The sequence below is a fragment of the Eriocheir sinensis genome, chromosome 26 (genome assembly GCF_024679095.1).
Source record: "Eriocheir sinensis breed Jianghai 21 chromosome 26, ASM2467909v1, whole genome shotgun sequence".
NCBI classification, from domain to species: domain Eukaryota; kingdom Metazoa; phylum Arthropoda; class Malacostraca; order Decapoda; family Varunidae; genus Eriocheir; species Eriocheir sinensis.
Genome location: NC_066534.1, coordinates 10,837,415 through 10,857,188, shown reverse-complemented (window position 1 = coordinate 10,857,188; position 19,774 = coordinate 10,837,415). Strand labels below are relative to the sequence as shown.

At 41.7% G+C, this 19,774-nt stretch overlaps 1 protein-coding gene across 5 annotated transcripts in view; it reads left to right on the top strand.

The window, feature by feature from the left end:
- Positions 1-19,774, top strand: part of LOC127003756 (endoplasmic reticulum aminopeptidase 1-like) — a 115,451-nt gene that overhangs the window by 33,050 nt on the left and 62,627 nt on the right. For 2 of the 5 annotated variants that reach the window (XM_050870760.1, XM_050870758.1), the window contains one exon: positions 730-865. In XM_050870760.1, the coding sequence (XP_050726717.1) occupies positions 769-865 (97 nt within the window). In that variant the 5' untranslated portion in view covers positions 730-768. Of the gene's footprint in view, positions 1-729; positions 866-12,056; positions 12,279-19,774 lie in introns of those variants that run through there. The other 3 variants (XM_050870761.1, XM_050870763.1, XM_050870762.1) reach the window with 2 other exon arrangements.

The following is a 19,774-nucleotide window of genomic DNA, read 5'->3' as shown; positions in this document are numbered from 1 at the left end:
ATTTCAAGTTTTGTTTTTTTCAGATACCCACAACTTGTTCATGAAAGAAAAGACACGTTCATTGTAAGCATTAGTTCCAGGATGGCACATTATGAACTGAACTATATCTGACATGCGTTGATGGTTGTTTTTGTCTTTGACATGGGAGAATATTTCTACCCACCGTTGTTACGTATATCATTATGAACATTATTGTGTAATAATTTGTGAATATAAAGTTTAAACAAGTGGCACTCAAATCAATCCGTTAATATTATGGTGATATCTGGTATATCAGCGTCTCCCTTCCTCTCTATCCCTCCCTTACAAATTAACCTGTCCTGCTCCCCCCAGCAGAGCTGAGGTAGTACCGTAGTGGTGGTGATCGCACTCTTACCAACCTTGCCGAGATTACCAGGTTGCTCAGTGTGAAATTCGTCGGACACCACTTTAACGATAGTTTTTTGAGTGTGTGTACCTGCTAGCGATTACGATTCTAACACGTGATCAGGCCGTGGTAAATTACACCACACCACACCACACCACAACACAACACAACACAAACACCATCCAACCTCATCCAACTCTCACCGTCCTTCTAAACAAGACGCGCCCAACTCAACACAAACATAATAAACCAAAACCCCCATTCAGGCACATCTTTCCACCTCCTTTTTCTCACCCACACACTTCCGACAAACAGCTTTACCTTACACGCTCCTTCCCTAACCTTTCCCTTCTTCCTTACAGAGACGACCGCCCGTTTTCTTTCCTTCGCCTCGTCCTGAAATGTCTGCAGATAACACTCGCCTGGTGGAGACTAAGGAGGATAAAGATGTTCCCCTCACGAACTACAACACCTTAAAAAACGATGAGGAGTCCGAAGGTAAGCTATGGATATAAAGATAATAATGATAACGGTAAGAGAAACACGGCATTATTAGACCAGTACCTCCTTCAGGCAAGTTCGAGGGTCTGCTAATGCACATTTTCTGTTCGCTGACTTGAAATCGTTTTCTTCCACATGCTCGAAATTGTGTTCGGAGGAAAATGGGAGACAAGGGAAGGATGCAGTTCAAGTTGAGATTGTCTGAAGCGGCGGAGAGTTGTCTAACTTTGAGAGAGGAAATGGAAGAGAGATAGATAGATAGATAGATAAAGAGAGAGAGAGAGAGAGAGAGAGAGAGGGGGGGGGGGAAGATAGTTTTTTTTTATATAATCTGAGTAGAAATCGGATAAAAGTTTTAATCCTACTAAAAAGAAACATGACATTTATAGCATTCGGTGAAAAGTTGCGTCACAGCCTTCTTTGTTGTAAAAAAAAAAAAAAAAGGAGCAAGGAGCGCAGATAAGATAGAGAAAAAAAATGAGTGAAGTAATAGTTAAAACTGTAACTGATAAAGAGAATGAAGGGAAAGATTTGCAACGGAGAAAGTGAAAAGAGATTGAAGAGACCAAGTGGTGGCTATTTTGGAAAGAGGAAAGGTAATGACGATAGAAAACTCACACAGAACGAAAGAAAGCGAAATCAATAGAACACACGCGCTTTCCTTCTTTCACTTGACACGGTGAAAAAAGGCTAAATAGGGTCTGAAAAAAACTTGCCATGAACTCATTATCGATTCTGAGGAAATCCTAAAACGGGAACAGAAAGAGTAAAGTAAAAAGAAAGAGAAAAACAACGCTGAGTGAGGGAAATAGCCGTTAAATGAGATAAAATCGAGATAAACGTGCAAATGTAGCCTCCATATTATTAGATAGATAGATAAAGAGATAGTTGATAGGTGAATATAGATAGCTAAGTATATATAAAATAGTGAAAAAAGGAGAGAAAAATAGCTAGAAAGAAAGAAAGACAGACACAGACAGACAGACAGACGGACAGACAGAAGAATAAACTGAGACATTTGGAATTTAGTGTTTCATTTCCCCATAGCTTCCTCATTCCAGTTTCAGAGTGAAGTAAAAAATTTGCGCTAAAAGAATAACAAAATAAGGATACATATTTCGTTGTCACTTATTCTGCACTTGAAAGAAGAAAAAAGCTGTTCAGACATACCCCTCTCTCTCTCTCTCTCTCTCTCTCTCTCTCTCTCTCTCTCTCTCTCTCTCTCTCTCTCTCTCTCTCTCTCTCTCTCTCTCTCTCTCTCTCTCTCTCTCTCTCTCTCTCTCTCTCTCTCTCTCTCTCTCTCTCTCTCTCTCTCTCTCTCTCTCTCTCTCTCTCTCTCTCTCTCTCTCTCTCTCTCTCTCTCTCTCTCTCTCTCTCTCTCTCTCTCTCTCTCTCTCTCTCTCTCTCTCTCTCTCTCTCTCTCTCTCTCTCTCTCTCTCTCTCTCTCTCTCTCTCTCTCTCTCTCTCTCTCTCTCTCTCTCTCTCTCTCTCTCTCTCTCTCTCTCTCTCTCTCTCTCTCTCTCTCTCTCTCTCTCTCTCTCTCTCTCTCTCTCTCGTAAAACTTTGAATCCGCAGAAATCCAAGCACTTACACCAAATTGATTTCCGCCTTTACTCTTTTCCCTCTTAAAATTCGATGTTCCTCGTTTTCCTTCGTTTTATGCTCACTTCGATTCATTACCTCGTTTTCTTGATTACTTTCCATCAGCAGTTTCCTAATCTCTACCCCATCTTTCATTCCCACATTACCTTTCTCTTCGCACCATTTCCCACTTATAATTCTTGTCATCTTTTTCTCTTATCGTTCATCCCTCACGCCTTTAACTTTTATTTTCCTCCCTCCTCCCTTCTATTTTCCTCGCCTTCTCTTTCCCGCCTACATTTTCTCCATATCCCTTTCTTTCTTTGCTTCTCTCTTTCCCCGCCTTCCAAAATTTTCCTCTCAACTTGATACTTATTCTCCCTTCTAATACGTCTTTCTTATCTCCTTTTCCCAGGGGCTTATACATACAAGTTCATGAGAAGGAGAAGGCGGAAGGAGAAGATGGGCCAGTCTCAAGGGTTGCAAGATATGGCTAATTGTCAAAAATATGTAGATACCCATTTTATTCATTACCCACCTGACATGGAGCAGCTCGAGAGTGTGAGAGGGAGGACATGGATGATTGCTCCCCCTGATACTACTACTTTATACGTTTCTGCTTTGTCATCTCTATTTCATACCCTGGTGCTTGTCTAATATCCTCTCCTTATCACGCCTGCTTTATTAAAGGGGCTATTACACTGGGCAAATTTTCCGTGGATCTTCAGTCAAACCACGATGTTCGCTGGCGTGGTTCTCATTTGTTTCTTGTTATTGCTGCTGATGATGATGGTGAGTAATACCGCCGTCCTTCGGTGAAATCTATCGTAGCCTTGGAAGATCGTGGACACCTCAGAAAACCACGGAAATAGGAGAACCACGCCAGCGGAAATCGTGGCTCGACTGAAGATCCACGGAAAATTTGCCCAGTGTAATAACCCTTTACCTTACCCCTGGTTGAGAGAGGGCGAAAGAGGGGGGAGAGGGAGATGCAGGAGGCCACTTCTTTTTATCCCTTCTGCTTTACCTTACCTGAGAGAGCGAGAGAGAAGGGAAGATGTTGGAGAGAGCTTTTTAACACGTCTGCATTACCTGACCACTGCTTGAGAAAGGGCGATAGAGAAGGGAAAGTGAGATGCAGGAGGCCACTTCTTTTTATCCCTTCTGCTTTACCTTACCTGAGAGAGCGAGAGAGAAGGGAAGATGTTGGAGAGAGCTTTTTAACACGTCTACATTACCTGACCACTGCTTGAGAAAGGGTGATAGAGAAGGGAAAGTGAGATGCAGGAGGCCACTTCTTTTTATCCCTTCTGCTTTACCTTACCTGAGAGAGCGAGAGAGAAGGGAAGATGTTGGAGAGAGCTTTTTAACACGTCTGCATTACCTGACCACTGCTTGAGAAAGGGCGATAGAGAAGGGAAAGTGAGATGCAGGAGGCCACTTTTTATCTCGATCTGTACCTTTATATCATTCCAGCTTAGCAAAAATATTTGATAGGCGGGATTTGTGTGTGGGAACAGCTTACTTTATGATAAGATGCGAGTCTGGGGAAGGAGAGAGCTTGTTAGAAGAGGAGGGCGATATGTAATTGTTTCCCCTCCATTGTATATTCTGCTTCTTTATTTCTATATCTTTTTTACTCTTTCGTCGTCGTTTCTTATCCAGTGAGGGAGGAGAGAGCTTATTAATTCAGAGAAGTGTAATGTAATACTTTACCCGTTTAATTTTCCTTCCACTGTATATTCTGACTCGCTACTTCTATTTCTGTTTTACTTCTTCCTCTCCGTTCCTTACTCCTTCTAGATATCCTCTTGTTTCTCCTTCCATCACCCTTATCTTCTATTATTTTCCTTCCTCTTCTTGTTCAGTGCGATGTAATTGTCTTGTGTGCCTGCTTAAGTTTCCTTCCATTATACATTCTAGCTCTTTATTCTTATTTCTATTTACTTTCCCTTCACTGTTTCTTACTCCTAGATGTCTTGTTTCTCATTCCCTTACCCTAAAGCTAATCTACGTATCCGTTATTTCCATCCCTTTTCCTTCCTTCCCTTGTTCAGGTTTGTATTCGGGTCTCCTCGCCTTCTCTCCTCCATTCCCTTCCATCGTTCCCTCATTACTCTTCTTTTTCAGCTTCCCTCCTTGCCTTGTATCCCCTCAGGCTCGTTATACGGATTATGGAACCCACACTCGAGAAAGAACACCGACTGCACTGCCATCTCGTTACAAAACTCGTTGAAACTTTATTCTTTCTAGGCCGAGCTTGTTGAAATGGACGTAGCTGAGTATATATAGTACTTTTGTGATAGTTGGAAAAGTTGGAAAAGTTGGTTGTGGTAGCAGTTAGTTGTAGTAGTAGTAGTAGTGGTGGTGATGGTGGTGGCGGTGTTAGTGGTGGACTGATGGACTGATGGAGGTGGTGGGCTGGTTGTTAAAGGGGCGGGGGGGGAGTTGAAAAGTTAAACAGTCTAATCTAACTTAAATCCAATTAAAGCCCTTCACTCAGTCTCAGCAGGCATGGAGTCGTTTGCCAGCACAGCAGCCACGATTACTGAGTGTAGAGGAAAAACGGCTTCTCGTTGATTTCAGATTTTTCTTCTTGATAATTAGTTGTAACCCTATGAGCAGTTTATTTAGAAGACATGGACACTGATTTTCCTTCTTCCTCTTCATTTATTTCTTCTTATTATTATTATTCGTCATTCTCTTGGCAAAGCAGTCGATGCATTGCTTAAAACAGAATCAGTGGCAGTATTAATAGTATCAGTAACAAAATTGGCACAATTTAAAAAGAAATCCTACCTTCTTGAGTTTCCCTTTACGAGCAGAGTCTTTCATATCGACGGGCTAAAGTATTAAATTTCTTCTTGGGCCTTGTTGAAAGGAGAATGTATATTTGCCAGGACAGAGCGGAGGGAGGGGGAGGGGGGCTAGGAGCGGGCCTCCATCCATTACGTGTCGCGGAACAAGGCCACTCGCTCCCGCTGCACTAGTCTCCGCCCTCCGCGAGGAAAGGCTGCGGATTAAAGTTAAAACCATCGGCAACAGAGAGAAGGTACACGTCATAAATTTGCATTTACCTTTTCTTCTGTTTTACATATATTTATCTTTATTAGCTGTTATTTATTAGTGTACCTGAACTCACTGAAGACCTGCCCAGCAGCACTACAAGTGGCCGCGTTCTGCCAAGTGGTGGGCAGCTTGAGGAGCCCCGTGGGTAAAAGACGGCCACTAAATCTTACCTGGGAAGAAAAGCAGTGCATTATATCACAGTCTGTGCGGCTTAATGGGGGGGAGAGGCGGGGCGGCGTTACTCGTATTATGACCTGTCTGAGTTTACTTCAAGAATTCTTATTCACTTGTTTAATATTATACGCATTCCATAGCTGCCCTCAGAAAAAAAAAAATACATATATATATATATATATATATATATATATATATATATATATATATATATATATATATATATATATCACAAATTTTTTCCCCCTATCGAGAGCGAAACCCACAGAGCCTCTCTCTCTCTCTCTCTCTCTCTCTCTCTCTCTCTCTCTCTCTCTCTCTCTCTCTCTCTCTCTCTCTCTCTCTCTCTCTCTCTCTCTCTCTCTCTCTCTCTCTCTCTCTCTCTCTCTCTCTCTCTCTCTCTCTCTCTCTCTCTCTCTCTCTCTCTCTCTCTCTCTCTCTCTCTCTCTCTCTCTCTCTCTCTCTCTCTCTCTCTCTCTCTCAATACGAAGGGGAAAATATTTTTTTCTTCGGTCTGTGTCTGTGAACAAGTGAAGCAATTCGTCCCGCGGCAGAGGTGACGGGGAGCATTAGGCTGCCGCGCTCCGTACCCACATAAATCAATGGAGTAGTATTGCATCACTTCGAAGAAGAAAAACATCGTTAACAAAACAAATAATTCCCGACAATACATTAGCCAGCTCCTCGTCCATAAAACCGCTCTCCGTGCTGCTAAATGCAAGTAAGCCAACACCTTTTTTTGCTCTTTTTTACACTCTTCGCACGTAACGATCGAGGTAACCCCCCCCCCTCTGCCACGGGTTTACTTTGTGATTTAATATATTTCTCTAGTACTCCGAGACCCAAATGAAAAGAAAACATAACATGGCCCATATAAGTTCATTACCACTTGATTGTCAACATAAACAACAGCTTTATCTGCCGTACGCATTGAAACATTTCGGACAGTAATTTAAAGGCCGGGTCACACGAGTATTTATTTCGGGAATTTTTGACGCAGGCGCTTTTTCACGCCAGCGATTTTGCCTGATCTCACGAAACAGAGGGCACGTTTAGGCCTATATGTGGAGCAACAGCTGGTAAAGGCAATTAAGAGATTAGCAAGGCAGTTAAATCTTCTTGGATGTCTTGCCGCCAGCTGCACTTTTGGTGATCTGGGATTCTTTGAAGGGGTGTAGTCGTATGTGTGTTTGTCTGTGTGTGTGTGTGTGTGTGTGTGTGTGTGTGTGTGTGTGTGTGTGTGTGTGTGTGTGTGTGTGTGTGTGTGTGTGTGTGTGTGTGTGTGTGTGTGTGTGTGTGTGTGTGTGTGTGTGAATCTCTCTCTCTCTCTCTCTCTCTCTCTCTCTCTCTCTCTCTCTCTCTCTCTCTCTCTCTCTCTCTCTCTCTCTCTCTCTCTCTCTCTCTCTCTCTCTCTCTCTCTCTCTCTCTCTCTCTCTCTCGTTTTCCGCTTCAATGTTTTTTACATTCTCTTTGTTTTAAAAACATTACCATCACATATACCCTTACGTTAACACATTTAGTTAACTTTCTTCTATTTTCTATTTTTTTTTTTTCCTTTCCACTCTGTACTCCGGCCATTCAGCGCATTCAGTCCCCTCTATCTACCGTTGTCCTTATGCCGCGACGAAGAGAATGGGGGCCGGGTTATTCACACAACACCTGATTTAGGGGACTCTCATAGGAGCATCATATTTTCCCTTGCCACAAATACCTCTCCCCCTAGCTCCAGGTCGCTGTATTTTTTCCCGGCTCATAGCCCCCTGGGTTTTGTGGGTCGCGGGATACAAGGAGTGCCTCGCTGCGCCATGCATAGGGACACGTCACCTCACTGTTTTGCAGGCTATGATGAGACCTTCGTTGTATATGCTTATCTTCATTTGTTTATAATAATGATAAGCGAGTGGATGGAACAAGCAGTGGCGCCACTCAAGGTTAGAGCGTAAATGCATGCTTTATTATGCAATCCTAGTTCGTCGCGAGAGAGAGAGAGAGAGAATAATGTTAATTGAGTGGATGGAACAAGCAGTGGCGCCACTCAAGGTTAGAGCGTCAATGCATGCCTTTTTATTCAATCCTAGTTCGTCACGAGAGAGATTTACATAGATTTACACAGAAAATCAGACCACACAGACCCCATGGTCCAGACTTGGTGGTCTGTCCTTAAACCTAAGTGATTTTACATTAATCAGAAGGCATTTCTACTCTAGTTGATATTAAGTTGAAGGAAGTGACGGTCGAGCTTATTTTTGAAGGAGTCAATCGTGTTACACTGGACCACTGATGGTGGAAGCTTATTCCATTATCGCACTACAACGTTGGTGAAGAAAAATTTGGTGCAGTCTGAATTTACTTGTCTACATCTGAGTTTTACGCCATTGTTCCTCGTGCGCAAAGTGTCATCGATCATAAACAATGTTGATCTGTCTACATTCGTGAAACTATTAAGTATTTTAAAACATTCGATCAGTTTTCCTCGGAGGCGACGTTTCTCAAGAGAGAACATGTTAAGGGTAGAAAGCCTTTCTTCGTAAGATTTGATGCGCAAGGAAGGGATCATTTTCGTTGCCCGACGCTGAACACCTAATTTAGCAATATCCTTTGCATGGTGGGGAGACCAAAACTGTACCGCATATTCCAAGTGGGGTCTGACTAAACTATTGTAGAGCGGGAGTATTACATCTTTATTCTTGAATAAAAAGTTTCTTTTAATGAAGCCCAACATTCTGTTCGCTTTATTTGCTGCATCAATGCATTGCAATGAGAATTTGAGGTTTGACGCGATTTTGACCCCCAAGTCCTTGACGCATTGAACGCTTTTGAGTTCAACGCCGCGCATATCGTAATCGAACTTCTTATTCCTCGTTCCAACTTGAATGATCTGGCACTTGTCTACGTTAAAGGGCATCTCCCATCTATCAGACCAGCTGAAATTTTGTGCAAATCCTCTTGGAGCCTTTGCCTGTCTTCGTCAGTGAGAACCGAGTTACCAGTCTTTGTGTCGTCTGCAAATTTACTAATGCGGTTATTGAGTTCAACATCCACGTCGTTGATGTAAATAATGAAGAGCGCTGGGCCAAGAACCGAGCCCTGAGGGACGCCACTAGTGACCGGCGCCCACTCTGAGTTAAATCCGTCAATCACTACTCTTTGTTGTCTGTTGCTCAACCAATTTGCGATCCATTGGTTTACTTGACCGTCAATACCTATTTGCTTTAATTTGTAAAGTAATTTATGATGCGGGACTTTATCAAACGCTTTCTGGAAATCAAGATAGACTACGTCCAGTGATTTGGTTACGTCATAAACAGTGAAGAGGTCGTTATAAAAGGTTAATAGGTTTGATAGGCAGGATCTTTGAGAGAGAGAGAGAGGTGGAATAGGAAAAGGATTAGGGGGATTAAAAGGGAAAGAGGGAGAGGAGGAAAAGGTGAAGCGTTCTCAGTATCGAGAATACAAGACGCGCATGTTCGTCTTCCTCCATATCGAGAACACAAACCGTGTTTTGTACTTGCCGGTGTCGCCGATAGCAAAATTCTCGAGATCGATGAAAAATTCCCGAAATAAACACTCGTGTGACCCGGCCTTACGACCCGGAAAGTAATAACAGGCAATTTATGAGAGAGAGAGAGCAACGGTGCCAGATTGTCGTACTCAGCCTCCTATGTTTGCCAATTTCCGACCCCAAAACTGCCTCCTTGACCCCAATAACTGCCTTCATATATAGTTATCGTAAAAATGGTTAATTATTGGTGCTTCTTGGCAATAGTTATGGCTCAGAAACCGATAGATACGAGGCCCTGAGTACGATAATCTGGCAACGGTGTGAGAGAGAGTAAATGACTAACCGTCGCATAACCTACCCATGCATCCAACGGCGCACATTGTTACGTACCGACGGACTCTGCGCCCCGTCTTTCTCAGGGCTTGAATGAACAATGAACCAACACGGAAATATTCAAGCGATACTAACTTTCATTGACATGGCTGGTTTCATCCTGACGAACGATTTGCATCTTAGCTTACGCACGGATGCCCTGACACCCGGAAGCACACACACACACACACACACACACACACACCTTACTACTAAGCTTGTTACGTGCGTGGCCTTTCGACGTTGCTCTACATGCACTCCACCATCAGCTATCACTTGACGTATGGACCGACGTGGGGAGGACTTTGAGAACATGCAATTCGCCTCAGTCTAGCTCCTGCCCTGCCTCGGCGCCACCACGCAGCATTCCTCGCACACACATCAACCCGACCATCCCTCAGATATCGACCCACCAACTCCCAAGTCCCTTTCTTATCCTCTTCCTCCGTCTTTGCGTCGTTTTCCGTATGTTTGTCTATTTGTTCGTCTGTTTGGTCAGCAAATATACACGAAAACATCCTTAGGTGAATATTTCAGACTGATAAACCTTAGGGACATTCTGATAAAAACTGAATGAATGAAGGCGAATAAATGAAGAGAAAGACTGCCTGATATAGGGCGAGCATGTGAAAATCTCTCCCGTACTCTCCAGCTAGATCATTATTATTTTAAGTACCGTTTATATTTTATGCCTGTTTATATTCCTGCAGAAGTAGTAAGTACGGAAACAATCAACTCCTTTAAAAATCGAAGTAAATTGTACATACGCACGTACTGAAGTGCAATCATCTGCTCCATATATAGTAGTCCCCGCTGAGGTGACTGTCTAGCACATTAAACCACTAGAGCAGGAAAGCTCGCAATGAGTCAATTGGCTTTCTGTTGCCAGTATTTTCATGCTTCCATGTTTGAGTGATGGCTCGGTCTAGACCATGAGATGCTACTGTGATAAGTGGGTAACCAGAGCCACTTCAGCAGAGGCGGTTCGGCCGGCATCGCGAGTGGTTTCATTTCCGTGCTCCCTGCAGAGGTGGTCCGGCCCCTCTCCGATGAAAAAGATTAAAACTGGCCAATACGGCGGCCGATACGTATTCCTTGAAAAATGTCGTTTTACTCTACTATTATTATTATCATTCTTCTTCTTCTTCTTCTTCTTCTTCTTCTTCTTCTTCTTCTTCTTCTTCTTCTTCTTCTTATTATTATTATTATTATTATTATTATTATTATTATTATTATTATTATTATTATTATTATTATTATTATTATTATTATTATTATTATTATTATTATTATTATTATTATAGCTATTATTATTATTATTATTATTATTATTATTATTATTATTATTATTATTATTATTATTATTATTATTATTATTATTATTATTATTATTATTATTATTATTATTATTATTATTATTATTATTATTTTTATTATTATTTTTATTATTATTATTATTATTATTATTATTATTATTATTATTATTATTATTATTATTATTATCATTATTATTATTTTTATCATCATCTTCATTATAAGTCTACGGAATTTATTTTGTCATCCTGGGGAGTGTGCGGCGTACCTGCACGACACACGTAGGCTGTGAAATACAATCGTGTACATCTTCCAAATAATCAATCGGTCAATCAATCGCTCGCTGCCGCCCCGCCCCATCCGTCACCACCGGCCAGCGCGTCCGTTCAGCGCTGCCTTTTCCGTCGGGCCACACCGCATGCCGAAAAAATTTAATAACCTAACCCAAGATCTAAAGAAATTTATTTAGACCTTGACCTAACCTAGTGTAACATACCTTAACGTAACTTACCTAACTCGAGGGCTTCAACCCCCCTCGACCCCCACTTCTATTTTCCGGAAGTCATTTGTAACTGCACTGCATTCAGGGACCCCAAAAAACATTCCATAATGTAAATATTAACTTCGCAAGAGGTGGCTATCATATCGATTGATTGATTGATTGATAGTTTATTGTTGCAAGTAAACAACAAATTAAGGAGAAGGGAGGAGCATGCCATCCCAACCCCAAGGCAATACAGAGTGTGACTTGTTGGTATTGTCAGATACTCCCGCCCCTCACACCAACTATTTCTAGAGGCCAAAAAGGAGGTTAATCGAGTTCTAATGAGTGTTCTTTTAGGTTCACGGTACAGAAGAAGGCTCAGACTACCACTAGGGTCATAAAAGTACCCTTGGAAATGCCCTAAACTCCCACGAAAGACAAGTAAATTACGTGTTCTTGGGAGCAGAAATGTATAAAAATACGACATAGGTATAAGAATACATGTGGAAGTAGCAGGAAACTGAAAAGAACTCAACATTACCCGAGAAGAGGCAAAACAGTAAAGAATAGAGAATAGCCAAGAACAGAGGCATCACTACACAAGAATAGACAGACATATCACCAAAATTTGTCTGGAATGGAGATAAACCAGATAAACCAAGCCAATCGATGTCCCCGGGCCGGCTATAGTTCCAGGGCGCGGCAAAAGATGGCAGGGTAGGCGGCCGTCATCGTCTGCTAGTGTGACAGGCAGGCCAGCATGTCCCCTCGCCCCTAGAGTGCCTCCCCAGCAGCCCAGAGTGACAAGATTAGCGTGCAGCTGCGGCTAGGCGGGCCCGGGACAGGAGGTGCAGCGTTTTCTCGGGACCCGACCATGAGCGACCATGACGTGGACGATATTGCCTTCCTCACAGGTAGGCCCAAGTGCAGGGCGCCCGGGCTACGTCGTCATATGGTCGGCCACCCTCCTGATGACTATTTTGGGGAGATTTTCCTCTTATAGACACACCCTCGTGAGCCACATGAGCTGTTATAACGTTATGAAGCTCTCCTTCCACCCTGGGTCAGCTCTGCAGCCATGGTCGTACTCATCCCAGCTGCTTACTCACCGATGACAAAATTTCCCTCATATGACACCGCCCTGTGACTCACATTAGCTGTCATGACATTACAGAGTTCTCCTTCCAGCCTGGTTGTACTCATCTCAGCTACTGACTCACCGCTGGAATGACCGATGACAAAATTTTCCTCATATGACACCGCCCTGTGACTCACATTAACTGTCATAACATTACAGAGTTCTCCTTCCAGCCTGGTTGTACTCATCTCAGCTACTGACTCACCGCTGGAATGACCGATGACAAAATTTTCCTCATATGACACCGCCCTGTGACTCACATTAACTGTCATAACATTACAAAACTCTCCTTCCAGCCTGGTCATACTCATCTCAGCTGCTGACTCACCACTGGAATGACCGATGACAAAATTTTCCTCTCTATGACACCCCCCTGTGACTCACATTAACTGTCATAACATTACAGAGTTCTCCTTCCAGCCTGGTTGTACTCATCTCAGCTACTGACTCACCGCTGGAATGACCGATGACAAAATTTTCCTCTATGACACCCCCCTAGCTGTGACTCACATTAGCTGCCATAATGTTACAAAGCTCTCCTTCCAGCCTGGTCGTACTCATCTCAGCTGCTGACTCACCGCCGGGATGACCGATGACAGAATTTTCCTCTATGACACCCCCTGTGACTCACATTAGCTGTCATAACGTTACAAAGCTCTCCTTCCAGCCTGGTCGTACCCATCTCAGCTGCTGACTCACTGCTGGATTAACTGATGACTAATGACATAATAAGCTGATTTTCCTCATAAGGACACCTTCAGTAACCCATGTCATCTGTCTTATCATTGTAAATCTCCCAAACCAACTGTCACAGCTCTGCACGGTTGTACTCATCCCACCTGCTGACTCACCACCAGAATGACTGATGGCTGAAGACTTTTGAGCAGACTTTCCTCTGAATGACACCCCCCTTGACTCACATCAGCTGTCTTAACGTTGCCAAGCTTTCCTTCCAGCCTGTCACAGATCAGCATGGTTCTAGTCATTCAGCTGCTAACTCACCACCAGGATGACTGATGACTGATGACAAATGAGCAGATTTTCCTAAGAACATCCCCCACGGCTCACATCAGTTGTCTTTAATGTTGCAAAGCTTTCCTTCCAGCCTGTCACAGCTCAGCACAGTTGCTGATTCTCTGCTAGGCTGCCTGATTACTGATGATGAATGAGCAGATTTTCCTCCTAAGGACACCCCTTGTGACCCACTCCAGCAGTCTTTAATGTTTTCAAGCTTGCCTTCCAGCATGGCACAGCTTGGCACAATCACCCGGCTGTCTGTCCTAGTCATCCAGCTGCTGTTTCACAATAAATTTTCAACTATATAAGACCAGTTACACAGTACAACACAGGTCATTGTTAGCACCCAAACCAGACTATATTTTCCATAATGGTCCTTTTTCTGTTCACCACCCAATACTAAAGAGATTTCCTGTGTGGTTTCCTCAAATTTCATACCTTCTATAATGTTATGCCACCTCCCCTCTTCTGAGCGACCACGCTTCACCTGGGCAGGCAGCGTTACACACCCACGCACTGAAGTAGGCAGTGAAAAGCACACCAGAACAGCATAGTAGAGATGGCACCACTGCAGCACGTTTCCCACACCCCAGAGAGGGCAGGCAGGCAGATGGGAGGACACTTAAAGGCCAGATGCTGGGTTTTCTCACTTTAATAACACCACAGTGTACACGACAGATTCATAGTAAGCACACGCACACCTTTAGGTGCAGTAACACGACACAAACTCCTCACTGTCTGACACAGGCATATGTCACTAGACACAACACAGGCACAGGTGCAGCACATGTCACTGTCCAAGGCATGGGCACAGGCACATGCTTTACTGTTCAATCCTGTTCACTAGACTTCACTGTACAATCCTTGGGTCCGTACTAGACTTCACTGTACAATCCTAGGCATTAGACTTCACTGTACAATCCTGGGCACTAGTCTTCACTGTACAATCTTGGGCACTAGATTTCACTGTACAATGCTGGGCATTAGACTTCACTGTACAATCCTGGGCACTAGTCTTCACTGTACAATCTTGGGCACTAGATTTCACTGTACAATGCTGGGCACTAGACTTCACTGTACAATCCTGGGCACTAGACTTTACTGTACAATCCTGGGTACTAGACTTTATTGTACAATCCTGGGCACTAGACTTTACTGTACAATCCTGATCACTAGCACTTCACTGTTTAGTCCAAGGCAAGCCGGGGCTTAAATCCTTCTTCGGCGGCAGCAGGAGAGCAACTGCCCCGCAGGTTGTTGTTGTTCAAAGATTGTTCCCCCCTATTGAGGGAAGCACAGGCCTTTGCCAATGGCGGCCTGTAGCAGGGTGCCGACAGACTGACTCTGTCGGCTGATATCAGCCAAGCCGACCAAGTTGGTCTGTTGACGAGGACCGGGGGTGTCTCTGCAGGTGGCGTGCTCCACCATTATATATGCCTCTCCTCATATATGATTGCACAATGCTGTGCAAGCAGTGCCCGTGTCAAGCAAGCTATTCTGTTACACCAGCCATACAAGCTTCTCGCACACTACACATTCATAAAACGTTCATAAAAATATCAACGCCAAACACGGTAGAAATATTTTTAGTATTTCATGTTTGGTTTGGGAGCTTACAAACTTACTGTGTTAAATTGTGGAATTGGCACTGGCTGATAAGCCCACTGGTGACATGCAGGGGACATTGAATAGCTTGTGGATTTGTGTTATGTGGGTGACATGTATATTCTGAAACACACAGACAAGATGTAACACTGCTTTACTAAGTCTGTGGCAGTGTTATTGACTTGCTGAGTGTCCATAGATTGGTTTAATGCATCACATGTGGTAGGGGCAGGTGTCGTATGGCAAGCCATTGCCAAAGTTGTTCATCACTATGTTTTGTTGAAGTAGCTACCTACAATGCCTAAAAATGAAAAATGAAATTGACCATTTTATCATGTTCAGGAATCCCAAAGTCATGTCATCTTGGACTTACCTCAAGTTATGTCATATCCAAATAGTTGAAAATTAGCTGAAATCTTGTCTTTTTTACTTAGTTACCTGGATGCATCTGTTTCATTATGCTGAGACAGGTGTATTTAAACTTCCAAAGTTATGAAATCCTTTCACTGTCTAGAAAATCTGTAAATTATTAACTAATCTAAAAATGTCACTCTGCTGGTTAGCGTGAACATATAATGGCAGGACAGAAGGTTTTAAGATATGCTTCCTGGTAAGTTGTGCCATATTAGACACCACTACTCAGGTAGCTACGTTAGATAATGAATACAGTGATTGTTGTTGATAAACTTAACAAATGTAGGGTTCTGTCAGCTGACAACAATGGTGCAACATTTTATTATTTGTTTTATTGCTGTGTAGTGGTTCATATGTTCCAGCTTGACATTACCTACAAGATTTACATTTATAATAACTCATCCAGTTAGTAAACATTATATAAGAATCCATGCAGCCAGTAATCCTATTAATATGCCTGAATAAGGTAGGGCACCAGAGAAAATCAATTAGCAGAAAATATTATATATGGAAAAGAATGGACAGGGGACTGAACCACACATACATAGTAGATGGAAACCTTAATATATATCTTCATAATCATTCCCCTTTTGCATGTAACTTAATATTGTCATTTGGAATTCAAGATAAATAAATTTTTCCAAACTGAATGGAGCTCAGTCCAGTTCTCTTGATTAAGGTAGGCTTTTGGGGCTTTAGCCCCAGTTGATTTTTGTCTAGCTCCAAATTTTTCAGGAATTAATTTGCAGTATTTTATACAGTTTGCTTTCTTCTTAGCAAGAAATACATACTGTCAGTGTCAGTCTAGATATAATGAATAAATTTTCTGGGAGCAGTCACACCTAGAACTTGCATCTTTGTTTTTAGTGGTTGTTCAGAATTCCGGGCTAAGCCCCCAATGTCCTGGATGTCTAGCATCAGCCCTGGTTCAGTCTTCTCTATATACATGTCTGATTTTGGAGAAATATACTTTTGATGATTTAGAAAAACAAGTTCATGTTTACTCGTACACCGATACACAACTCTCTTCTGTTTCTTGGTCCTGTTTCTCTTCTATTTGACCCAAAGTCACGTAATCTTTCCATTTTACCCTCTGAGTCTGAATGAAATACTCCTTTCAATAATACAACATTACTAGGCCGTACAAGCCCAAAATACACATTTTTCATCACCTTGTGCTTACGTATCACTTGAATTTCACCTTCACTTCCTTCCACATGTGACTTTCTCATATGCAGCCATTGTGAGTTAATAAAAATAATAATAATGAGGATGATATTATAATAATAATAATAATAATAATAATAATAATAATAATGATGATAGTTATGATAATAATTATACCAACCAAAAATACTTCTACCTATTATGTGAGTTTAATCACTACCATACACTCCACCTTCAGAGCAATTGATTAGTCATATAACCATTAATGTCATGCCATATATATAAATGCAGCTTCTCATATGAAAGGAAAGTACTAGGGTAAGGTAATTTACTGATGTAAGATGATGAATACAGAAATTAAACAAATTGACAGCTAAGTTAACCTGAGGATGTTTTGTATAACACCTTGTTATACAAAACTTGTTCATATTTATAAAATTCATATATCCCTACTGAAATTTGTAAGTTTGTGATATAAGTTTTAGGAGAAGGTACAGTTTCATCACACTCAAATTACCACTGTTGGATGATATCAGTGCTCTGTGTAGAATAATTTTAAGGTCTTATTATTTATAAAGGGTAAGCAATCTCAACACAATATTCTTTTCTTCAGTATGTCACTCTGCTAAATATGTACATGAATATTATTTCCATATAAGTTTCCTAATCACTTTAATAGTTCTTTATGCTGAATTATCACATTAACAAGGACAAATAACTTTATTTATGTGTTTACGAGATAGAAAGGTATTCATAATTTAGAACATGTTCCCCAGTTTACAGTTCTTATTCTTGTTCATGCAGACCCTCCCCCACAGCTAGAGCACCCACCCCCTTCAAATCAAGTCCACTGCCCACTCAGCCAGAGCACTTCCCCCAAATGCAAACACCCCCTCCCCAAGCTAGAACTCCCCTCACACAGATGTTGCTCTCGTCTCACATACGTTGCACCCTTAACTGATTGGCTGCTTTCCACACAAGCTCACAAGTAGCCTGTTTTCCAAGACAGCCAAAGCCTCCCTTCTTTCTCACTGTTAGGTCAGCTCCTTTATAAAAAGGTGCTGCCACCTTCCACAGGCAGGCTGTCTTGCCCACAGCTAGAATACTCCCTCTGGGGCAGGCTGATGCTTTCCCTGTGAATATGCAGCCTCCATCTAGGGGTGGAGACCAGCCACAGGTGTTCCCATACACCTGTAACACCTGTGGCATGATGTGCTGCTACAGGTGTGTGTGGCTTATTCATGCTCTTCTGTTTGCATGATGGCTGACATGACCTGGATCATCTGCAGGAGTGCCTTTACTTCACAATGCAGTTATTATTTTTATAAATGTCATGTTATCTGATGGTTGACTTTTGGTTTGACCATAGGAGTCCATTTTTTTTTTTTTTTTGATACAATTTGTATCTTAATTTATCTATGAATTCCCATCAGTATGGTGCCTTTGCCATACTGGTTATTAGATAGTCTATTTTTAGTGCAGCTGTCTTTATCATGGGCAGTTAGAGCCACCAGTTGGCTCACTTCCCTTCAGCCTCACCTCAGCCTTATTTAACTTCACCTTCAACTTATTATGACACAAATTCTTCCAATTATAAAAATCTGATCAAGGCCATCAAAATTATCAGTAGGTATATATATATATATATATATATATATATATATATATATATATATATATATATATATATATATATATATATATATATATATATATATATATAATGTGGCATAAATTCTGGCACCTTTTGTTTTACTTATACATAGTAGGTCACTGGTGGCATTGCATCTACCTACTGATGTATGTTGCAAAGATATTGGATGTGAGCTTTGTGTGAGTCTGCCTCCAAGTAAAGGAGCACAGAGAGCATCATTGCTGGGTGAGATGGGATTGTTGTGCATGTGCTGGGTGGTGGGGCAGGTCGTTAAGTAGCTATATTTCTGCTAATTAGGTTTTGCAACAACAACAAAACCTTAGGATATTAGATACAGATGAAAGTTTGTAAGAGGTAGCAGAAGGATACATTTAACATAGATGTCACTGGATATTAACAGGACTTAATTTTAGTTTAGTGCTTGTACATGTGTGTGTGTATTTACCTAGTTGTGACATACGTGTGTGTGTGTGTGTGTGTGTGTGTTGTATGTGTGTATTTACCTAATTGTAGTCTACCTGGCCCTAGCTAAGCTCTAATAGTCCCGTCTCCATATCTACTTTCATCCAGCCTTTCCTTCATTTGATGGACACTGCTTGCCTCCACCACCTCTTCCCACAAACTGTTCCATGTGTTAATGCTTCTATGTTGAAAACTATACTTTTTCAAGTCACTCAAATAGGTTCCTTTATTAATTTTTTTTCCATGTCCTCTCAGCCTCTGTGTTCTCGCAGTTAAGAAGAGATCATCTCTATCCACCTCAACAAACTTATTTACCAACTTATATAGCATGATCAGATCTCCTCTCTCCCTTTTTTGTTCCAGTATCGTCAAGTCCATCTCCCTCAATCTGTCTTCATACGTTATATTCAAGAGTTCTGGGACCATTTTAGTTGCAATTCGCTGTATTCCTTCCAACTTTCTGATATCCTTCTGTTTGTGAGGTGACCATACAACTGCAGCATATTCTAGTTTTGGTCTAATCAATGTTGTTATTATTTTCTTCATCATTTCTTTGTTCATATAGTGGAATAATACCCTCATAATTTGCATCATTCTGTAGGTTTCTCCAAATAACTTGTTTATGTGCTTTTCTGGGGATAGTGTGTCTTGCATCGTTACTCCCAAATATTTTTCTTCATGTACCATATTTAAGTTTTCTTCTCCCATCCTATATGTTTTCCTTAGTCTTTTTTTACTTTTTTCCCATTTCCATAACATGGCATTTGTTTGCATTAAATTCCATCTCCCATAACTGGCTCCATCTATACACTCTATCCAGGTCTTTTTGCAGCTCTTCACAGTCTTCACTTTCCTTATAAGCCCCTAAGGGGTCAGCATACCTTTACATCCCATATACTCATCCTGGTCACTGAAAATCAGTTTTTCATATATTGTTCTGTATGACTCAAAAT